Source organism: Buteo buteo, chromosome 4 (assembly GCF_964188355.1).
Source record: "Buteo buteo chromosome 4, bButBut1.hap1.1, whole genome shotgun sequence".
Taxonomy (NCBI): domain Eukaryota; kingdom Metazoa; phylum Chordata; class Aves; order Accipitriformes; family Accipitridae; genus Buteo; species Buteo buteo.
Window position 1 is genome coordinate 16,557,979 of NC_134174.1, and position 22,594 is coordinate 16,580,572.

A 22,594-nucleotide genomic window follows, 5' to 3' on the forward strand; every position below is an offset into this window, starting at 1 on the left:
ATTTTTTTGCCCTTTTTTTTTTTTTTTTTTTTTGAGGTTTACTGTGAAAGCAGTGGTAATATGTGGTTGAAGCTGAGTGCAGCAATGGAGTGAAAGTCATGTGCGTGTATAGGTGTGGGAGGCAGCTGCCTGATTCATAGCAGTTGGTGAAGCAGAGTTTGTAGCTTGCGTTAACATCCAGTCTTCTGACTTCTTGGCGCTGGTGAGGAAACAGTCTGAAACAGCTTTAAAGTTATGGATTAATATATAGATTTAATATGTAGATATATCTGTCTGTAGCTTTTAATAAATGTATGACCCTTTATGAAAGCTTTAAATAAGCCTTAGTGTAAGACCCTCCCTGACCTTTAGGCGCTACCAGTGTGCTGTTATGGCATTATTTTGTGTGAATTCGTAGTTTTCTATTTCCCAGCAAAGTTTCTTGTTAGCTTAGGTATTGATCCTGGAGAACCTTGTGTGCACCTCCCTTCGTGCACTGTCCTATTAGGTCTCATTTAAGCCAAAGGAGCTTTTATCTTGTCTGATGTTAAGTGCTCAGAGGAATGAGATCACAAGTTTTGTGGCAGGGACCATAGCCATCTCAGTTGGTTTTACTGTGGTCCTGATATGAAAATAGTTACTGTAAACTTAAATTTCTAAGGCAATTTGAAACAGTTTATTTTATATATGAATACTTGTTTTGAAAGCTTCTGTGCTACCTCCAGAACATGAGGGACTATGAACTCTTATGCAGACAAACCATAAGTGATTTGCATTGATGATTTCTGAGAGCAGCTGGGAAATGCCTGATTTGGAAGTCTTATGTGCCAGTACGAGCTGATTTAATTCAGTCAAGACAAAGAAATGGGTTTTGACCCTGAAGAAGCTTGTCAGGACAGACTTTTCTTTCTGTCCCCAAGGAGCTGCAGCCGAGTGTTCAGCAGACAGAAAGGATCCCAGGATCAGGTGTTGCTGCTTTGTGTGCACTGGAGCTGAGGGAGACTGGCAGAGCAGTGCCCAGGCTAGCAGCTGTGCACAGAAGAGGAGGATTGTTCCTGAAATGGAGGCAGAGCCTCCCATGTCTGTAATGTAGAATTGAGAGAACTGCTTTTAATTTGTGTGAACTACCTTGCTGCATGCTTTCTCTCTGTCTTTTTTTTTTTTTAAGTGACTTTGCATTGATAGTTTTGGAGTTCTGGTTGGATTTGTAATCTAATCAGGGAACCTGAGCCCTAATGAAAAATTAAGCCTACAGCTAGAACATAAGGCAGAAAGTACTTAGCCTCACTGTTATGCCAGTATAGATATTAGTTCTTTAAAGCAGATACAAGTAGTAGGGAAGTAGCTAGTTCTTTCTAGATTTTATTCACAGTGTGTATGTCATGAGTTAACTATGTAGTTGACTTGTGAACCTGTCAGTTTACATTGTGGTGCATTACCAGGGTGCACTTATTTCATGGATGTGCTCTGTCCTGGAGCTAAAATTCTGCTGAAATGCTATTACCGGTATTATTTTTTTTTAGTGGTAATTCCAAACTGTAGGCTTGCTAGTGCAGCGAGGTCTGCATGCTAGTAGCAATTAAACCAGGTGAATGGTTCTATTTCCATAATGATTTCCACACTGAATTTGCTCAGCCTAGCCAACAAGGACTTTCTACCTGCCTTAAGTGGAAGCTCAAATGTTAGAAAATCAGGCAGCCTTTTCTATTTTATATTTATCAAAAGTCAAGAATATGAAATTAGCTCATACTTTCCTAATGAGGTAGCAGAGTACGTTCTTTCATTGTTAGGTTAAATCTCCAGTGATGTGTTGGATATTATAGTCAATAAGTTATTTGGATAGTTTTAACTGTTAATGGACAACTAGTAGAAGTAATACTGAAGCATCACATCTTTAACTTTAGTCAGATGATAAACAACAGTTGATCAGTTTTTAGATGTTTTGTTCAACTTAAGCCATTCTCTAATATGTGTCTCCATCTTTACATAGAGGATGTTCCTCTCTACTGGCAGTGGGGAAATTTAATATCCTAGGCAATATGGAAGAAGCCATAGCAGCTGCAGCTCTTTGCCTGATGTGGTTATCTTTGTCCAAATCAAACAAATAAGTTGAAATATTCCAATTATTCATATATTTAGTAAAATATGAAAATATTTAGAAAAAGTTTCTGGTTTATCAGCCAGAAAGTTATTTTCCATGCAGTATCCACATTTAGACACAGATCTTCATTTTAATGAAATTCCCAATTTTCTGCCAGAACTGTTTTGTTAAAAAAGCTTTTGATCATGCTGGTTTCTTGCCTTTCTTCAAGGTAATACGTCTGAGTGTGTGCTACAAGTATTTTCTTCTGTGAGAACTGAAGGTGTATAAATGAAGAGAACTGGATTTGTCTGAGAAGCTACTACCCTGCACTTAGTAGTCCCATGTATATATTGTCTTGTAAGTCCTTCTGCACATCGTGTACTTCTCAGATTGGAGAAAAGGCTGAGGATGTGAAATGGCGGCTGGTCGGCCCTTGGTGCAGATGTTGCTGCAGTGGGGAGCTCTCTTCCTGCTAGCCTAGGGATGTGAATTTGTGTGAGGAAACTGGCTTTCCTGTGAAGTTCCAGGTTCCAGTGGATTTTTTGCACAGATGATGTTGAGCAAGGCCATGATTGTCTTCACAGCAGTACCAACTGCAAACTTGTTTCATTAGTCAGCTGTGACCAGTCCCTTTCTTTTCACTTCTCTTGTTACTTAAGCTCGGATTATTTCAGGTTTCCATTGGTATTTACATATAAATGCTAAATATTCTTTCATTAACAAAAATATTTCATTCTGTTTTTCCTGTCCCCTCTCTACCACATCTGAAAATCAGCCTGCAGTTAACAGAACAAAAGATTATGATTATGGCCTGTAGTTAATCCAAGTTTTGCACCTGGTTGAAACTTCATGGGAATGTTGTTAGAATCAGTACTAAGAGGCTTGCAAGCATTTCAACTGTTGAGAGACTGGAGAATGGGAAGGTGGGGCCCGGGGGAGTTTGGGGACTGTCAGTTTGTATTTGCCTGAAATGCTTGCTTGCAACAAAAGAGCATCCAGCATCCTACTGAGCAATCAATTCAGAGCATGACTCAGTGTGGAAAAATGCTACCTACCGAATTTCTAGCATAGTTTCCTGAATTACCCTGACTTTCAGCTAACTTTTTAGAGGCCTTCTTTTAAAGCATCATCTGAAACCAACAAAGAGCAGTGAGGTGGTCAGGTCTTCACAGGGCAGCTGAATACAGTGTCTCTGCATAGGAACAGGATGGAAGAATTCATGTCTAATTTTTGGTGCTGTTGCTGCTAATGCGGATGTTTTTGCAGGCTTGCAAATAGGGTAAATAGACATGAAGGATTGGGGATTGACATTCAGACATATAAAAATGTGTAGCTGAACCAGAAGGACTGAAAAAGGTGGTTAACATTGCTCCTTTCTGTTTTGCAAGCTTTAAAACAGATAGTACTAAATAAAGCAAGTGGGTTATTTTCCCTTACTGCATAGTTAGGATTTACCAGCTCAGAGATTTCAGTCACTGCTTGAACAGTCTACCTTCTGTTTTGAAACAGAGCAACTTCTGTTCATTAGAAACAGTCAACAATAAATATGAAGAAATTTTCTGCAGTTTGCTTTGGAACTTGGTGGATCGGGTGTTATGGATACAACGCTTTTTTTACAAGGAGTGGCAGGAAAGTCATACAGTGGTTTTTGTTCCAAGAATGTTGCACTGAAAATTAACAGAGTGAAGGCACTATTCAGAGCAGATTATTGAAACATTGGTTTTAGCTGTCTTGTCCCATTGTGAAGTGTTTGGCTGTTATTTTAGTAGTGTTAGCTAAGCAGTCATTTCAGTAATGATTAATGACAACTTGTAATTTTCTTTTAACTGACCTGATCCTCCTTTTTTCTTTTATTGTATTATTTAACTGTAACTTGGGAAGTGGCTTTGTAGCTTTAGTTATAACAAGTATGTCAGTAAATTTGTGTTTGTTTTGAGTTAAATGAAGTTGGTAAAATGTAATTCTTGGACTTGTGGCTCATAAGTGTAAAGCAACCAACTGCCCTAGCACTTGAGAATATAATATAGGGAAGATAAATTTTCTGTATAGAGGTGAAAGAAATGAAAACAATTTTCAGAGCTACAGTAGTCTTGGCATGAATGTGTAGTGACTTCTGGACTATAGCTCTAAGGGCTGGGAGAGTAAGTGTATGCGTGTGGGTAGGTGGGTGTGTGTGTATTTGAAAAGGAAAGGGAAATTTGGTAAAGGAGGCAATAATTAAGAGTTCTTCTTTGCTGCAGACATAGGAAACCCTTTTAACTTTGTTTAAAAATAATAGAGTACCTCTTCTTAAAAATTAGGCTATTTTGAAGAAGTAGTGGACTTCTAGAATAGACATACATTTAATTGTTATGAGGAAGAAATTGGGTGAAGCCTGGTGTTTGCATGAGTTTTTTTGGTCATCTGGATAATCTTGCATTACATCAGTTTGTTTTCTCTCGTATTAAAAAAAATTATTTTCCTGTACTGAATAAACGTTGTTTTGTTTGCTTATTTCTGAATATACTTGTGACAGTTACTCTTGATTTCCCTTAAAGTGCTGGTAACTTGGAATGTGAGGAAGTTCCTGAATGTATGTACTTAAAATAAATAATTTTCTTTTAAAGTTATTCCTTTAACTTTACAGGTAAAAAAGATTTCTTTGTGGGGGTGTGCAGAAGTAGTGTTATTGCTGTGCAAGTAGAAGTGTTCAGCTTTTGAACCAGAAAGTCACTGTCAATTTTGTGTCTCTAATTGAAAATACCGTGTGGATGTTGTTAGTTCATTCATTGGTGTACTGTGATGCTGTGGGCAATGTTTTTTGAAACCAGCTGTCTTGCAAAACTGTGTTTTTAGTGAAGTTTGACTCTGGTAATTATACAGTAGTTACAAGTGTGCTTTATAAAGAGCTGACACCATCCACATTTGTGTTGAGAGTGGTGTACTTTCTATGGGCTTGGTATGTTTGGATGTGTTAGGCTGATTGGGCCCTGGCTTACAAGAGGTACCCGAATTACCCCAAAATAGCTGAACTCTAAATGTGACTGAGTTTAGGTTTGCAGGTACTCAGACTGTGGCTTTGTGTGGGGGTGGTTTTTGTTGTGGGGTGTGTGGTGTGGGTATTTTTTTTTTTTTTTTTTAAATTCCCTCCCCTTTTTCCCCTTATGCCTAAATAAATGTTGTTCTGTAGCTTGGTAAAGGGTTGGATAGCCTATATTCACCATATTACTTTTGACAGTACTGTTTTCTTTCAGCTGAATTCTTGCACTCTAAAATTTCTGGAAACAAAGTGTCTCTAAAATACTGGCAGCACTTGTTATCATGACTCATTACTAGGCTGCTGGGCTGTGCACTCTTCAACAAGCTTTCCTTAAATTCTCTTTTGATTAAGTTTTTTTCATCTTAAGTTACGTGTAATGACATTTGTTTAGCAGATTTAATCTCTGTTAAACATTCAGTCATATAGCAGAAAGACACTACAGAACGTGTATTCCTTTTCCTGATACTGCCCTAATTACATAATTAATACTGGGCTCTGGTAAGCTTTACCAGTGGTGTGACTCAGCCACTCCTGAGAGCTATGCGCTCCAGAGCAGGAATGATGAGAGCTTCTAACTTACATGTTAAAGCTAAATTTTGGAGGAGAAAACCCCCTAATTTGCAAAATAACTATAGGGTGTCTGCTCTTTCTTTTGTATATAGAATTGCTTTCTTCATGAATCCTTATCCACAGAAAGATACGCTTGATTGCCTAATTGGCCTCTTTGTATCCATGAGTGCAGCAGTTGTAGACACTGGTCTGGGGACACACCAAAAGACCTTGCTTTCCTCTTTCTTTTTGAATTTGTGACCTCTGTGTTCTTTAAGCAGTGTGACCATTGGGTGCTATTATGATAAATTTTTCATAATAGTAATCTTTACTAGTCTTCAGTATTGTCAGTGCTAGTGATGTGAAACAACACCAATGAAATAAAGATGGTGTTTCATACTTCTATGCATGAGCTTAGCAGTCATAAAAGCTAAAATTTATTTTTCAATAGAAACCTTAAACTTACAAGAAGCAAGTGCACTTATGTGAGACGGATTTAACATGCAGTTTAAGGCAGACCTTCTAACCTTGATTTGGTTTTTGGATATTGGGCTTGGTACATAAATATATCCAGAGCACAGCCATCAAATTGCAGGCTTCCAGCTGGTTGAACCCTCTGGGAAACTATGGTTTTGGTGACATGGAGCAGTCGTCCAAACCCAGAGCCACAGATGGCTCAGCTTCCTTGTGGTAAATTTTTGAGTTCTATATTTCCCTTGTTCCTTCATTTCTTATGTTGGCTCTGAAGGCATTTCTTTGATTTCTGACAGGCCTTTTGGAGATGTTAGGTTTCCCAGACCACCTGGGAGAAGGACTTGCCCTTCATGCCTGAACCAGGTATTTGGGATGTGTCTGCTGTTCTGCTGACCGTGGGATGATGTCCAGAAGTGCAGTGTAAGCAGACTAACAAGCTGAAAGCGTACATAGGGTTTTCTAAAAGACTAGAAGCTATTCCTCAAAATAAAAACTGAAATGAGCTAGCACCTTCTGGATTTCCTTTTTACTCCTTTTTTTAAAAGGTGAAAAAGATTCCCAGGGATTTTATTTTCAGGGTTAATGCTTACAGGAGGAGTAGCCTGTGACTCGAGTATTTCAGGGTATGTCCATATGTTTGGTACCATGTGGTATCCAGACCTTGAGCTAATGCTGACCATGCTCGTAGCACAGCTGAGCACTGAGGTCCACTGTGCTGTAACAGCAGAGGTACTTAGGCTTCTTACTCTCTAAAATGACTTGTTCATGCTCCCTGATGAGGAGAGGCAGCCTCTCCAGGCTAGTTAGCTATGCGGAGATCAGGTGTCTGTAGTGCCTTTCAGCACTGGAGTTTGACCCATGACTGCTGGGACCAAGGTCTCTATTCTGCGACTGTATTGCATGATACAGAGGTGCCTGCATTCCTTTGTGGTATGAAATTAGTTTTAGGAAGACCTAACTCATTGTTTCATTTATTGGTAATAAACCATAAATACTTCGGGTCTTAATTCACAGATTAAACTTTGCTGCATCTGCTTAGATCTCACTTTCTCTAAGATATTGTGTTATTATTTCTCTTCTAGCTTTATGAGAGTGGTGAGACATATAACACTAAATGTTCACGAAAAAAACAAGACAAGTAGCACAGTAGAACAATTTAAAAAAAATCTGTTTGCCTTAGAAATGTCGTTTCCAGTATCAGTTTAGTTTAATCAAATTGCACTTGCATTTGGAGGCATTCCAGTTCTGTGCTTGGCAGGCACGTGGAAGCTTATGGTAGTGCTGCTTTTCCATCACAGCTGACCTTGTCTTGAACTAGAAATAATCAAGGCCTGTACAAATCCTGCAATACAGTCCCCTCTTCTCTCTCTCAAAAGTCAAATTGTTCTCAAAAGCTGTGGATTTCTTCGCTCACTAGAGAGCAAATTAGTCCAGGAGAAATCACAAGAAGGAGGTTTGGATGAAAGCGTTCATTCATGTTATAAGGAAAGATATTGGAGGTCTACTAGATCTACTGGAGGGTCTTTTAGCCTTCTGTGGGAGGTGGGGATGGGGAAGGGAGCATGTGGGGCAGTAGGAGGTCTGTGTGAGGGCAGGCTTGGGCCTTTTCCCTTGCTGTGTTTTCTTTTCTTGGCAAAAGCACAGGACTGTGCCTGTCAGTGTGACGATGCCATCTGCATTGCACAGCCTGCTAGGCTGTTACAGAATTGCACAAGAATTAATCTGAAATCATACTGCTAAACTGTTTTCTGGCTAGCCATAGCGGCTGCCCAGAGATGCAGCTATTGTACGCTGCTTCAGGAACCAAGTGAAAGCAGCAGCCTGCAAAACCGCCTCAGCCTGGCACTGCAAACGTAATCCCCAGCATGAACAGTTAACGGGTAGATAAGCTGATCAGATGCTAGCTGCTGAAAAGAGTAATTGTTTTATGAAATTAAACTTGTGTTTTAAAAAAAAAAAGCTGAAGAGGTAGAGGTTGAGTGTAGAGGAGAACTGGACAAATCTCATTACTGCAATGGTATATTTCCTCAATTTAATTTAATTCCAGTTTTCCATTTGCAGCCTTCTCATTACGTGCAAACTGGAAGTGACAGTCTGCAGCACTGAAACAAAATATTCTGCTTGTATATTTTTGAACAGGATTTTTTTTGTTTGCAGTAAAATAAGTTAGCTATTGAAAGTGTAATATCTCAGAGCCCATTTGGTAATGTAGTGGCTGATTTTGCTGGATGTTTTAAGCTAAGGGCTTAATGTTCATGTTTAATGGCTATACATGGATTGAAGAGATGCTAATACCTTTTTATCAGTATCTTAATAGGACTTTGGAGTAAAATCTGGACCACACAGATCATGCTTTAGCTTCTGCCACGGTCCTTAATACATTTTTATGTCCAAGAGCTACCTGGGAAGTTTTATTCTCTGGTGTTGCCAAACTTGCATCGAGACACCTACTTGATGTGCCTGAAAGTTTCCTGGTGTCTAAAGGCAAGCACTGGTACACGTGCAAAACATCTGCCTCACTTGTGCTTGCCCAGGGAGCTGGTGTAAGTTTAGCCAAGTAATGCCTGGACTCTGCCTAGCTTCTGTGGGCTCTGGGCACACACAACACCTGCTGGCAGCGCTGAGCTCAGTCTAGACCATGGCAGCCACGGCAACTTTAGAGAAACATTGATGGGAGCAGTGCCCAAATCTTACGTAAGAGCGATTGAGTTACAGTCACAGCAGGCTGGTGCTTGTTGCCCTGACTGGGTGACTGGTGTGTGTTCGTGCCTCTCGCAGGCGAAGCAAGTTCATGGGGTGGGAGCTGACCTGTGGCAGGGGGAAAGACTTGGCAATGCGCTCGGTGGCCAGTTGCCACAGCTTGGCTGCAGAGCAGCGTCTCGTGTAATTGCTATAACTTGTGTATCTGCAACTGAATGTCCTTTATACATCTTAATACCAGTATGTATAATACTAGTGATTGGTATCATTAACATGAAATTGTACCGTGAACTGATACCACAGAATGCTAATGCTTAAGGCATCCAGAAACTGAGTTAGTGTTTCTGCAGACTTGGTGCTGTTAAAAAGGTATCCTGGATTTGTCTTTCACTTTGCTTTTTTTTTTTTTTATGAGAATGGCTTTTATTCCATTATTCATTCAGTCCTTGAAGTATTTTATGAAGGCTTGTTTCTTCTGCCATTGTAGGCACCTGAAACAAATGGATTTCACCCTGAAGCCCATCAAGGTCTGCTGATAGTACAATGTATTTATGGCTTGCTTGGAGACAACTGCCTAGCTGGCACTTAAAGGAAGAGACAAATGATCTGGACTTTACTGTAACAGTGTAGGGGGTTGTTTTGATGCTAACCTCGGGGAGAGATTGCTATGTGGTGTTTTTTGTAGGCATTGGGTTTGAATTTAATTTGTAACTTGGTTAATTCTGAAGTGGAGCTAAAAAAAAAATAAGCCATTGCGATATTTCTTCAGAAAGAGTTGGGCTGCAAGGTGAGGTATTGACTTGTAGTAATCTTACTTTTTTTTAATGAGAAGTTGGGGTATGGGTGTGTGTTTCTGGAGTTAAAAAGCAGGGTAAAAGCATACTAAAACTGTTCTCAGGCTTTTCATACTTGTTTTGCTGGCCACCTAAAACCTCTCTGGAAATGCTGAGAAGGATATTACAGAACTACATCTGTACTAAAGGTTACTGAATGGTAACTCAAGAAATATGAGCATTTTTTTACCTGTAGGTACCACAGACTGTGTTGCCACAGGCTGCGGAGGTGCAGGGGCCGTTGTGCTGAGATACGCTGGCAACAGAACAGAAACTCTTAATGGGTGGTGGTTGCCGGCATGAGCCAGAAGTCTTGTTCCTGTGTCCTTATTGCTGTGTTAATGAAAGATAGGCATTTGACATATGCCAGCCTCTTTCATGTTCTTAAACCTCATTGAGAGGTAAAGAGTTAATATACCAATCAGCTATTTCAGATGAATGCATTCAGATGCTATAGTTGTGGTCTCATTTGGAGGTGCTTATAATCATAGAAGCAAGCAAGCTTCCAATGTATGCTAGCAAAAATACTGAAAAGTTTATGCAAGCAGAAGTATTAGGTGTCTGTGGGATGAAATCGTTCAGCTTTCTCTACTCCTTCCTTGTTTTGAAGGAGTATGTTTGATGGGAATGGTTTGATGAGCGTAAATGTAATGGAATAGAAAAGAGGGAATCGTGATGCTCAAGTAGTGGCAGGAAGCTATTTTCTTTTTTTCTGGTTTTGGAGAGCTTTCGTTTGTTTGTTTCTCAGTTTATATTGCCTGCTATGCTTCATTAAGTGTTTTATTAGGTGCTCTTGAATTTAGTATTTCATATACCCACATGTGAAACTTAATTGTGTAAAATTTAATAGGCTTAATGTAGTAAGAGAGGAGTATTGGTGAGTCTTGGGTTTACAGGTTAACTTTGTTTCCTGCTCAGCACTGCACGTGGTTTGAGTGATGTTTCAATTTATGCTTTCCTGAGAAAGGTGAACACAGTCCTTTCCCCACAGCAAAGTTTCATGAAAAAGAACTTTACATGGGACTTCATTGTCATGTTTTCTTCTTTCCAGCACTCAGCTTCTGGCTAATTATTGCTACCTGAAAGATTAAATCTGTGATTTTTTTTTTTTTTTCCCTTTCCATAAAACAAGAATAATTTGATGTTTTGCTCTTTATAGGTTACTTTTAGAAGTTCCTGTTTGCTTATTGCTATTCTGTACAGGTGCTGAGCAGGTTATATGGTAATTGTTGTGATAATTACCCTTTGTTAGAGTAATATTTGCAATACTTCACACAGAGATGCAAAATAAAAAATTCACTAGTCTAATTTTGTTTGGTACATGAAACAAGATTAAGGGATGGCTTGATCACAGATGTGTGGAGATTCCTGGGGAAAAATTAGGTAAAGGTGAGGTTCTTAAGTGAACAGAGATACAAAATTGTTAAGTAGCTGAAACGGGGGTGTGTGTGTGTATGTATATCTATCTATACCCTTGTATATCCATATATATATGTAAAAATAATATATACTTAAATCACTGGGACAATTTTTCATCCCTAGAAATAAACTAAGGATATTTTTCAAAGGGATGATATTATGGTATTATCTAGTTTAAACAGGAATCAATTCTGGGAAGTCTGTCTTGCATAACACAGGGTATTGACCCCATGATTGCTGTAGTCCCTGAACTGTATTATCTGAGTCTGTTCCAGCTGACAGTATTTTTAGCAGAGACATTGTGCACCTATTCTACTGAGAGATTAGTTCCACTACAATACAGTGCATTACTGTGCCACCACTGGCTATTTTAGCCCTCCCTAATTAGAGAGCTTGTCCCAGTGTGCTGAGGCAGAATAGATTTAGGGGATTAAGTTTCATGTGTGTGGCCTGGAGTCTCTGCAAAGTACATGTAAACAAGAGTTGGGTGTGTTCATGCTTTGGAGAGAGGGAAAGGATGCAAGGCAAAATGTTGTTTGGGAAGTTGCGACATCTAAGGAGATGTGATTGGAAACAGGTAGAAAACAGCTGATTGTGTACAGTTAAGAGAGTAGCCTGAAAAACAGGTGAGATGGGGCCACGTAGAAGACAAAAGGGGTGAAGTCAAATTGGTCCTGGAGAAAAATCTGAGTAGCAGACTGCCAGGCTGACAACTGGGTGAGGAGGAATGACCAAAATGAACTCTTTCATATTTTAAAGCATGGGTGCTGCCTGCTTTGCTGACAGAAGCGGCCACATTAAGACAAGAGAGCAGGAAAGGTTTGGCTGTAAGCAGAAGGAAAAATCACTTTCCTGATTGATGTGTGGGGTGGTGGAGGAGGAAATGTTCCTATAGCCAGTGCTGGAGCAGAATCTGACTTGCATGAGGACTATTACTTGCTGGACCACACATTCAGTGCGAATAGTAAGACTGAGAGCCATGAGGTTCAGGTAATCCACTCTCACTGTTCATAAATGGCCAGAAATCAGGTTAAAGGTGAGGCATTTGTTGCTTACTCATTAAGGCCATCACATTAGCTTGGTGCTAAATGTATCAAGAGAGCTATATAGATTTCAGAGCATGAAGTATCCCTTGAGCAGACCTCAGGCTGGGTGATGAAGATCTCTTGTCTGCACACCCTTTTTGGGGAAGAAGTCTTTCAAACCTGACGCAGCTGTGATCTCTCTCTGGTTGCTACCTCCCAACTGTGGCAGAGTGGGACATTGTGTAAGAGCAATTGCAAAATGAGAAGGCCATCTGTCTTTGGGGTGAAGCTTTCCTGATGTGGCAAGTCTTGCTTTGTTTTTCCTTTGTGCCGCATGTGTGCTGGTGAAATGCTACTTTTTCTCTTAGCGCTGCCTTCAGATTTAGTGGTAAGTTAGGGAGGAAGGACACCATCATTGCTGCTGGGTCTCTGGATGTTGTGTTACAACTTGGGGGAAGGGATTGAGCCAGTAACAAGCTGCTAGCAGTGACACAGGTTTCCGTCGGCTCAGCTGGTCTCTGGAATGGTGTCTTGCTGTGGTCTGATTATGGTCACATGTAATGCATTTGCAGCTTGCTGTTGTGCTGGGTTTTGTATCAGCAGAGTGCTCAGAGGTGCTGCCTGGCTGCAAGGCAGGGGACCTACCTGGGAGGATTCTCATGGGAAGGCTCCGCAGGCCGACATCGAAACTGCTCACTTAGTCCTGTCATCACTGTAATAATTATCATGCAAATAATTGATATTTTAGGCATGCTGTTTCTCTTTGTGGTCACTCTGAGACTTTACGTAGTAGTAGAAAGGAGAAAATTATTCAGCACCTGTCTAATTGCATCAGTTCCTCAGCATAGAAAATTAATTTTGAACTTAAAAAAAAAAAAGGCATGAAAATGTATGAATTTTTTTTTTTTTTTTTTAAATGTTGTCAACCTTCAGTCTACAAGTTAGTGCTAAAAGCCTTTCAGAACTGGGGAGGATGGAGTTGGATTTTTGGGATGCACAAAAGGTTACCTGACTTTTGAAAATGTGTTTTCCATCTTGCTTCTTAGAAAAGGTCTTTCTAGGCTTTCTTGTATTAGCAAACAATGCGAGAAGTACCTCTGGAGCTTTAGAAGCCCTCAGAGTTCATGCTTGTAAGAACAGTTGATTGCTTTTTGTGCTGTCTGCACTGGATTAGTGAAAGAATAAGAGTGCTTAGTCTGAAAAAGAAGCTTGCTCTCTGATTGACTTTATGGCATTAAAATAAGGCAGTAGAATAACCTACCAAGTTGGCATTTTCTAAATATTGAGTGTTATAGGCAGCATACTAGAATGTTTTATTTGCTCAATTTTTCCAGTTGTTGTAGAGTGCTTTTAGGAGAGGCATATGATTAATATCTCTTTGAAGACTCTATCTCTCTACCTAGAAATAAAAGTTATTTTATTATAAAATGTTCATTAGTCTAGAACAAAATAACTTTATTACAAGCTTTGGTACATGTTCATCAGGTTTTGTGTTTAGTGAACACAGGTGCTAGTGGATGAAATTATTAGTGAAGCAGCTATGCAACTCCTAAATTGTTTTTAGCATTCTTACTTCATTTAAGGGAAAAAAACCTTATAATAATGATTATGTCATTAGAGAGAAAATCTGTGGCCTGCATTACACACTCCATGTTGTTAAGTGCAAATACTGTTTGTAGAATATTTGTGCCTATTTACACATTGTATAATGGTTCCTTTAAACAAACCTTTGAAAAATATCATTAAATTTCCACTCCACACTAGAGGGTATGCTGACAAGGGAGGTACCTGCTGATCATTAGTGAATTTTCCATGAAGGAATTGGTGTGCAGAAAACTGTACAAATAAATTATGGTTATTCTCTAGTGTCATACCATGGGTTATAATGAAACGTTTAGAATAAAAATTCTGAAAAATACTCCTGATAGTGATGTACGTCCCTGGGTGAAAAACTTGTAATCTGCAACAAAAAGATACATCATGCTCTGTGTAACTTTTTTTTTTTTTTAAACAGGATATTTCTAACTTGAGCTAAAGTATGTGTGTGCTGATATAATTTGAATTAGTCTGCAGCAGTCCACTCAGAATTGATGGAGATTAGCTCTCTCTGCATCAGCAAGCATTGGCATGGTCGAAGTAGATCAGTAGGTAGTAGCTTTGGGTCCTTATGTTTCCATTAGTTTTTGGAACAAGTTTCATGTGTTTGGAGTGGAGTGTTTTGGCTTAGTTTCCTCTGAAAGGGGTATAATTTGTACACACTGAAACTGGTCTGTAATCCAAACCAACCTGTGGTAAGTGAAGATGTTGGAGGAATTTGCTTCAAGACAGCACAGCTACTCCAAACCAAATACTAATGTAGATATGGCCCTTAAAGCATGGAATATGAAATTAATATGTTCCTTTAAAGTATACTCTGTATATACGGATCTTCAACTTTGACATTGTGTAACTGAAAATAGCCATGCCGAGGTAAATATAGGTACTTGAAATTTGATATAAATGGAGAATCTATATTAAATGCTCCATGATTTTGTTTGTACGTAGCTGTACTGCTGACATTTTATCACCCTTATATAGCCTTATTTGTCTCCTGTCTTTTAAGCAGCACACGTTTGTTTTTTAAATTTGGTGCTGCTTTGACATCTTGGAAACACTTCTAAAAAAAAAAGTAATTTTGTTAACAAATTATTAATTACAGCTAGAATAATATGTTATGTTGGCCAAAATTTTTCTTCCTGTTAGTTAGCCATTAAACCAACTGAATCACAAACTTCCACAATCTTCTTTAGTCATGGAGATAATACATGAATTCAATTTTGACAAGACTGCAAGAGTATTAAGAATGCAGATGAATTAATAAAATGATAGAGTATAAGATGTCTGAGATGGCTGTGTTCTACAGAGTAAGTAGTTTGTCAGGAACTGAACAAACAGAAATAGAAGCTGGAATTTGTCTCAGTGAGGAAATAATGAAGAATGAGACACTCTTACCTTTAGAACTTCTTAGAAATTGTTGGGGTTTTTTCCCCTCTGAAGGTATGCTGCTTCACCGATACCAAATATTTCACGGAAGTGTTCTGGCTGTGACAAAGCTCCTTTCCTGTCAAAGGAAAAGAAGAACTGTGAGCCTTCTCCTTCCTCTCATAGCAAGGAGGCTTTCATTTAGATGATATGTAGGCTTTGGGGGTCTTTGCTCCCAAATTACTAATTAAACTATCCTGCATTTTTTTTTCATATTTGTTGTTATTAAAAAAAAACCAACAAAAAACCCCATTTTTACAATGAAAGCATGAAGGAATCTGATAAAACTGGAAAGCTTGATTTCAAAGTCTGAAATGGATTGTGCAAATTAATCTTTGGTAATGCAAGGTATACATACAGAAACATTCAGATTTCTAGGCAGGTTGTCAGCTTGAATTTGGTAGGGGAACCTTCACGGAAGACAATGTCATTTGCATTAACAGTTGTATGAGTACAGTTCTGGTACAGTCAGTAGTGTGGCTCAGACAGCTGGAAGCTTCCTGGCTTGATGAAAAATTCTCATTTTTCAGTCAGTAAGGAATCCTTTTCAGATTTCTTATTTATATTGTTTGTATACTCCTCTTTCTGATGATGATAATTTCTAATAGTTCTTTTTGTCTCTTCCAAAACAGAATTAGACCACAGCTAGCCAAAGAGAAGATTGAAGGATGCCATATTTGTACATCTGTCACACCTGGTGAACCTCAAGTGTTCTTGGGAAAAGATAAGGCCTTCACTTTTGATTACGTCTTTAACATTGACTCGCAGCAAGAAGAAATCTATATACAGTGTATAGAAAAACTAATTGAAGGTTGCTTTGAAGGCTACAATGCCACTGTTTTTGCTTATGGCCAAGTAAGCCTTACAATTTTATTTTAAAGTATTTATTTTGGAACAAACAGTTTTCTGTAACTGATCTTTCTTGTAAATTTTGGAATGCATGAACCTGGTTTTTTTAGTGTCTTGGTTTTATTTTAAATGAGGTATCCTGTAGGAGGCTGTTAGGAGTTTGTGTAGATTCTGTGCAGAATGGCAATTGAAACACAGGAAGAAAAATATTAAATATATAGGCAGTAGGTCTGAAGTAATAGTAATGGTGGAAATAACATGAGTCCATATAATTCCTGAATTCACCCCAATGCAGCAATACAAATTAGTGACTTAATCAGTTGATATATAGATAGAGGTTGTACTGAGGCTCTTTTCTGAGCAATTATCCATCTCTCTGCATTTTCAGATGCTTTTGGGAAGAGGAGCTTTTTTTAAAATAGATCTTGGGGAACTTCAGGCCACATTGGTTTTTTTTTTTTTTTGTGGGCAAAATGTAGAGATCAGATTCTAAAGTTGGAGAACTTTTCATAGAGAACACAACCTCTCAGTACACTGAGCACACATTTTACTGCTAAAAGCTGAAATATCATTGACCACAGTGTAGTGAATGTGTTATTGTCTTCTGAATACTCCTTTAGGAACTGATTGCATAAAATTTGGTCTTGGATGCTGAATTTCACCACTGTTAAATGTCGTATCTCAAGTTGGCTAGGTGAAATCTAGTCCTAGTGAAACAAAGCAGTTTGCAGATCCAGTTTAGTAGATTATGTTCAGCTGTGTGGTAACTATCTTTGTCTTAGACTTGACCCACTAATTAAGTAAAACCACAACACTACCTTGTCTTCTATGGGACTTCACATTTAATTAAGCTATTTACCTAGTGAAGGTACAGCTTGTTATTCTTCAGTGCTGACTATAAATTGAGAACAATGGTAATATTCTCCCTGAGATATTCAGATGTCATAATTAAGGGAGTCACTTGATCTACTTCAGTAAAGAATTGCAAATGCTGCTTCTACCTCCAAAATACATGCTTTGATTAACAGTCTCAGTTGAAAACATGAACTGTTCTTTTGACTTCAGAGATGATAGCTCCAGGCTGATGTAAGCAGCTTAGAGGAAGCTTGTAGGGGAAAGGTTATGAACTGGTCCCTGCCTTCTTGTATGTGATTTGTGGATAAACAGTTTGTCCAACTTCTACTGTTTATCCGTTTTTCAAAATGGCCTGTTACTGTGCATGTTAATATTGTAAAGACAAGAAACTGACTTAGTAGTCACTATCTAGCACTAGTGTTCACAAACTGCATTTACCTGTGATGACTCAGTACTATTAACGAGTTCTAGTGACTACTCCTTTTTCAATTTAGACAGGTGCTGGCAAAACATACACCATGGGCACTGGATTTGATGTCAACATAACAGAAGAGGAACAAGGCATTATATCGCGTGCTGTTAAGCATCTTTTCAGATGTATTGAAGAAAAAAAACAAGCTGCTATTAAACAAGGACTTCCACCTCCAGATTTTAAAGTGAATGCACAGTTCTTAGAGGTAAATATGATCTGTGTTTGTGTGTGTGCTTCATGTATTTTTTTAGAAAGAAAATAAAACATTTTTTTCTGGTTGTTACTTTTACGTTCTTTTCCCATGAGATGTTTTGAATTAATCTTCAAGATTTCAAAAGAAAATTTTATGGAATTTGCTTCAGATTTTCAGGTTATGAAAAAGACCCTTTTTATCTTATTCCAATTATTTTAGTAGTTTCCTTTACAGCATTATTTTGAAATGTAGAAATAGTTATATTAGTCATCATTTATCCTTCTCTGCAACACACATTTCTTTGTCAGCCTGTTGCTTTTGCCTGTTTGTAATTCTTTACAAAACCTTAAAGCAAGAAAATGTTAAAAAAAAAATCAATTGTACTTTGTGCCTTTGAATAGTGACCATGCTTTGCCTGCTTTTGTCAGTTTGCCGTAGGTTTCTTATCTGTTGAGGAGACTTGTTATATTCCTTTCACCAAAGAAGAAACCTAGCATAAAAATACTTCTTTTTGTGATACCCATTGGTTTAGGATTAGGCTTCTGTGTCACTGTTCTGTCTTTCATTAGACCCAGAGAAAACCTGGGTCAGTGCTCTTAAAAAACTGTTCCCTTTGTGTTTTGTTGTAGACACAGCTACTGGTAAGAGAGGCCATAATATCTGTGATCTTTCTGATCTGCAGCAGCTGTTGGTTTAAGTCTTGTAGTTTTTATGCTGGGTCTCCTGCCCATGGAACGATTTTTTAAATTGATTGACTTGGGCATAACATATTTACATCTACTACCAAGCTGCAAAATCTGATACTTTAAGCACACAGAGAGGAAGAATCAATTTAAGGAAGAGAAGATGTAAATGTGTATTGCTTAGTTCAGTATTTGCAACTTTATCTACTTCGTGGGGAAAACCCCCCACTTTTATATTACCCAAGAGAAAAGCTGTTGGTTTTATTACTGCTGAAGTAAACGAGGTCCTTTAGTCATAAGTTCCTATAATTGTTTTAAAGATTAACAAGCTGGCATTAGTTTTGCACTAGTATAGGTTTTTTACTTTAAGCAGAACTTTTTGTCGCTCTGGCTAATGTTTGCCTAGAGACAGTCTAGGCTTGAGCACGGGCCGTGGGAATGCTGTACTATTCTCTCTGAACACTGGAGAGCTGCAGCTTCGTTTCTGCGTAGGCAGCTGCGACAGCAGTAGCATAAGGAGTAGTAACAAGTGTAGTTTCTGAATTCCTTGTGTTTTTTGATATGATGTTACAAATGTAACTGTGATTGGTTCCAAAATACAGAGCAGTAGTTGAATGTTACAGTTAAAATGGTATGCAAAATTGCAGCCATTACAGCACATTTCAGATGAAATGTACATACTAAAGCCTGTCTTGTTTATCTAATTTAGGAAAAGGTTAAATGATGAATGTAGTAGTTTCACCATTAACAAAATGTCACTTTTTTGGTAGACTTTTTTTTTTATTGTACTGAGGCTAAATTGGAGCTTTCACAGAAAGAGCTTTTTCTTATTAGTTACCTATTATAAAGTACTCTTGTATCAGAAAGTATTGTCTTCCTCCCATCCTGTCTACCATTAGAGCTGGATTACATAGACAACAATTTAGTCATTGAACAAGTTGAAGCAAGGTTTTATTTTGGAATAACTTTGAATTCCAACAGCTGGATAACTATTTGGAACAGTGACTTTGCTACTTTCTTGCTTTTGTTTAGTTTGCTGCAGTCTGTGTCTCTTAACTCCTTGCTTTCCTGATAACTTTTTCAAAAGATAGGCACATGCAGTTCCAAGCTATTGTAGGTGCATTATCGGGATCCTCTCTAAATTGTGGCATTAGTTTGTCTGTGCTTAGCAAGGTAAATCATTAGTAAGAAGGCTCTGACTTAGAGCGTTTATGCCTAATAATTACATATAATTCCTTTTAAATGTGTACAGAATTAAAAGCATCACATTCACAAATGCTGAGCCTTTTTCTTCTCAGGGATGGATTTTCTCTTGTGAGAGGAGAAGGCCTCTTGCTTTCAATGTATGTGAAAGTACATTGGGTGAATACAGATCTGTTGCAGTGGTTCTTTGGCTTTTACCTAGGGACTTTGATCAGGAATTTAATCAGTCTGGCCTAAGCTCTGCTGAAGTGAATTGATATAATGAAATTAAAGACACTGTAGCTATTCCAGTGTACATCAGCAGAGACCTGAGACAGTGGCATGCTGCTTTTTTTGTGGTTTTTTTTTCTTCTTTTTTTCTGGTGTTTGCCCTGATGTCCTCAATTGGATCTAAATGCCTTTCCTAAAACTCAGAACATTCTTATGAAATGATAATCCATCTCCTCTAACACTGATAACTGCATAGTAATTTCTGGTGTCTTTCCTGGTTCTGATATAATTTGCTGACCTAAAAGTCTGATGTGCTTAATGGTACTGAGTTGAAAGACCACTAAATGTACATGTGCTTATCTTCAGGAGACCCAGTAAAACAGGCAGTGAACATTAAGCAGCCTGAAACATGTAATAAATAGTTGCTGTTGCTCATATGGCAGTGCCTGAAAGTTGTAACTAAATCTGGGGCACCGAAGTGTAGGTATTGTATGGAGGAAAGTACAAAAGCCCTGCTCAAGAAACCATGCCATAGTATTTTTGGCCTGCTGGTTGGTGTCTTTAATAAGGAGCTTGCACAAAAACTATTATGTTAAATTCCTTCCAGTTTATCTAAATTAAAGAGAGACATAGAATTATTAAGGTGAGAGAGGAGATGAGAAAAGGTGTGATGGCAGGGAGAGCAAGTGGAGTGAGTTTGAAGTGTTTGGAGGAGGGTGCAGCCAAATGAATCAACAGAACAAAAGAAAAGCCTAAGGCCAAGCCTGAAGGCAGCAGGTACCTGCCACAGAAACCACTGCCACTGTTCTGCTGGCATCGAGTGCCTCCCCTTCCCTGGTCCCACCAAAGAATCTTCTCCCAGATCTGACCATGTGGAGGAAGTTAGTGCTTCCTTGGGTGGCATAATAGTAAGGTGTGCAGGTGACTTAATTTGCAGCTGCTCTATCTATCACCCTATTGTCCCTGTAAGTTTGGATGTTTCACCGCATCCTTTTTTGAGTCTTGGCTTTTGGATTTTTAGAACTTTCTGTATGTGCCATGCACAGATTTGTTAGTCTTTGGAGGAATTACTTCCTAAAGTAATACATGGCTTTTTGCCTTTTTTTTTTTTTCTCCTCAGCTTTACAATGAAGAAATTCTTGATCTGTTTGATACCACACGTGATATTGATGCAAAGAATAAAAAATCAAATATTAAAATACATGAAGATTCAGCGGGAGGAATTTATACAGTGGGTGTTACAACCCGAACTGTGAATGGAGAATCGGAGGTGATAAATGAAAATAAATTACTCTGCAGCTTACCAAGTACATTCTAAAAATGTTGTATGTTTTGATAAGCAGTTAAAAATAGAGGCTATGCTTGCTAACATCTGCATCTTGAACAGTTTAGGTGTAAAATTTAGCTGAAACTTTTATTTTCTTTAGTTTCTGTAGCCTTAAATCTGATGAATGTTTGATATTAAGTGCGTATCACTTTCACTTAATGCTAGGAACAGACTTTTGCTAATAATATGGTTCTGCTGGGAGAGAAAGTTTTGGTATGTGTGTAAATCTGATCTCCCAAATCTTATATACGTTATTTTTCCTGTGACAGGAGAGTTTTGCCTGATGACTGATGTGAGGTAAACTGCTGTTCATGTGCATTGCAAATCTGAATACAAATGTTATTGTACTGTATGTTTTTTGTACAAAAAGTACAAAAATCGTACATTTTGGCCACAGGTGAATGGAAGGAGTATTGCTATGTTACTACAAGGGGACAGTAAAAAGAGGGGTACAAAGATTTAAGTGTTTTCTTTCAGAAACCACAAAAAATACTTTTCTTATTTAAGAATCTTTGTGCTTCTTGGCATATAGGAACTGAAATTGTAGCAAAGAGAAAAAGCTTATTTATATCCAAAACAGCATTATAGGAACACTTTTTATTTAAACTGCAAGCAATGCAATTTACTTCTTGTCTGTTTTCTAGATGATGCAGTGCTTGAAGCTGGGGGCTTTGTCTCGAACCACTGCCAGCACTCAGATGAATGTTCAGAGCTCACGGTCACATGCTATCTTTACTATCCACTTATGTCAAACCAGAGTCTGTCCTGCATTTAACACTGTATGTATCTTTGCTGTTATTAAACTTCACTTTAGTAACCATTTTTCAAAATGTGAATGTTTTGGCAGCCACTGCTATTTGAATTGCACTTAGTAAAGATGCTACAATCATCATGCTTGGTGAATTTGTTAAGTATTACAATAATTTGATTTAATCTGTGCATATGTAACCATCCTCTAGCCAGAGGCAACCATAAACTGCAGCCTCTTACATGAATGTGCCCATTCTTCTCTAGCATTTTTTTCAGTATTTTGTTGCAACATACACAAGTAAGAAAGTTAAAATGTAATTTGTCTTTAATTGGGAAAGTGTTTTTAAGTGTCTTAGTAGTTAGTGGGTTTAAGCTTGCAGTCAGCTAAGTGAAAATGCTTGGATATTTCAGATTAAGTGTTGATATCCAACAAGGAGCAAGTAGAAAAGCATTTCATTCTGAGGCTTAGTGGTTTTATTCCAAACAGATATATATTTGGGGTTCAGATATTTTGTTAAGGCTAAGCACTTAACCTGAAATTTGAACTATGAAAACTATGAATGTACACGGAGCTGTTCCATAGATTCTTCATGTGAATGTCCAGTTATTAGTTGCTGTTGGTGTATCTTGTAAAGAGGAGAGTTCTGAATAAATCCATATTACTGAAAACTACAGTAGCTTAAGGGGGACTTAATTTGATTATTCTAAAGGTATCAAAATTTTAAAATGTTTTAGTGAACTCTTAAGTATCTGGCTAGCATTTTACACATAGATATCAGGTTTTTAAGCATGTGGAACAGTGGATTGGATTTGTAGTGGGTTTTTTGCCTTTTTTTTTTTTTTTTTTTTTAACACTACAAATAATCATTTGCAGGCAAATGAGGGTCAGTCCCTGGTCCTTTGTGGTATGTAGACCTGCTTTATACACCTGTTAAAAACACTTCTTCCTG

The 22,594-nt window shown here is 38.2% G+C and overlaps 1 protein-coding gene across 6 annotated transcripts in view; it reads left to right on the forward strand.

The window, feature by feature from the left end:
- KIF21A (kinesin family member 21A) overlaps positions 1-22,594 on the forward strand; it is a 93,467-nt gene that overhangs the window by 16,687 nt on the left and 54,186 nt on the right. For all 6 annotated transcript variants that reach the window (XM_075024886.1, XM_075024881.1, XM_075024884.1 and 3 more), the window contains exons 2-5: positions 15,735-15,957; positions 17,301-17,483; positions 20,688-20,837; positions 21,539-21,673. In XM_075024886.1, coding sequence (XP_074880987.1) covers positions 15,735-15,957; positions 17,301-17,483; positions 20,688-20,837; positions 21,539-21,673 — 691 coding nt within the window. The remainder of the gene's footprint in view (positions 1-15,734; positions 15,958-17,300; positions 17,484-20,687; positions 20,838-21,538; positions 21,674-22,594) is intronic.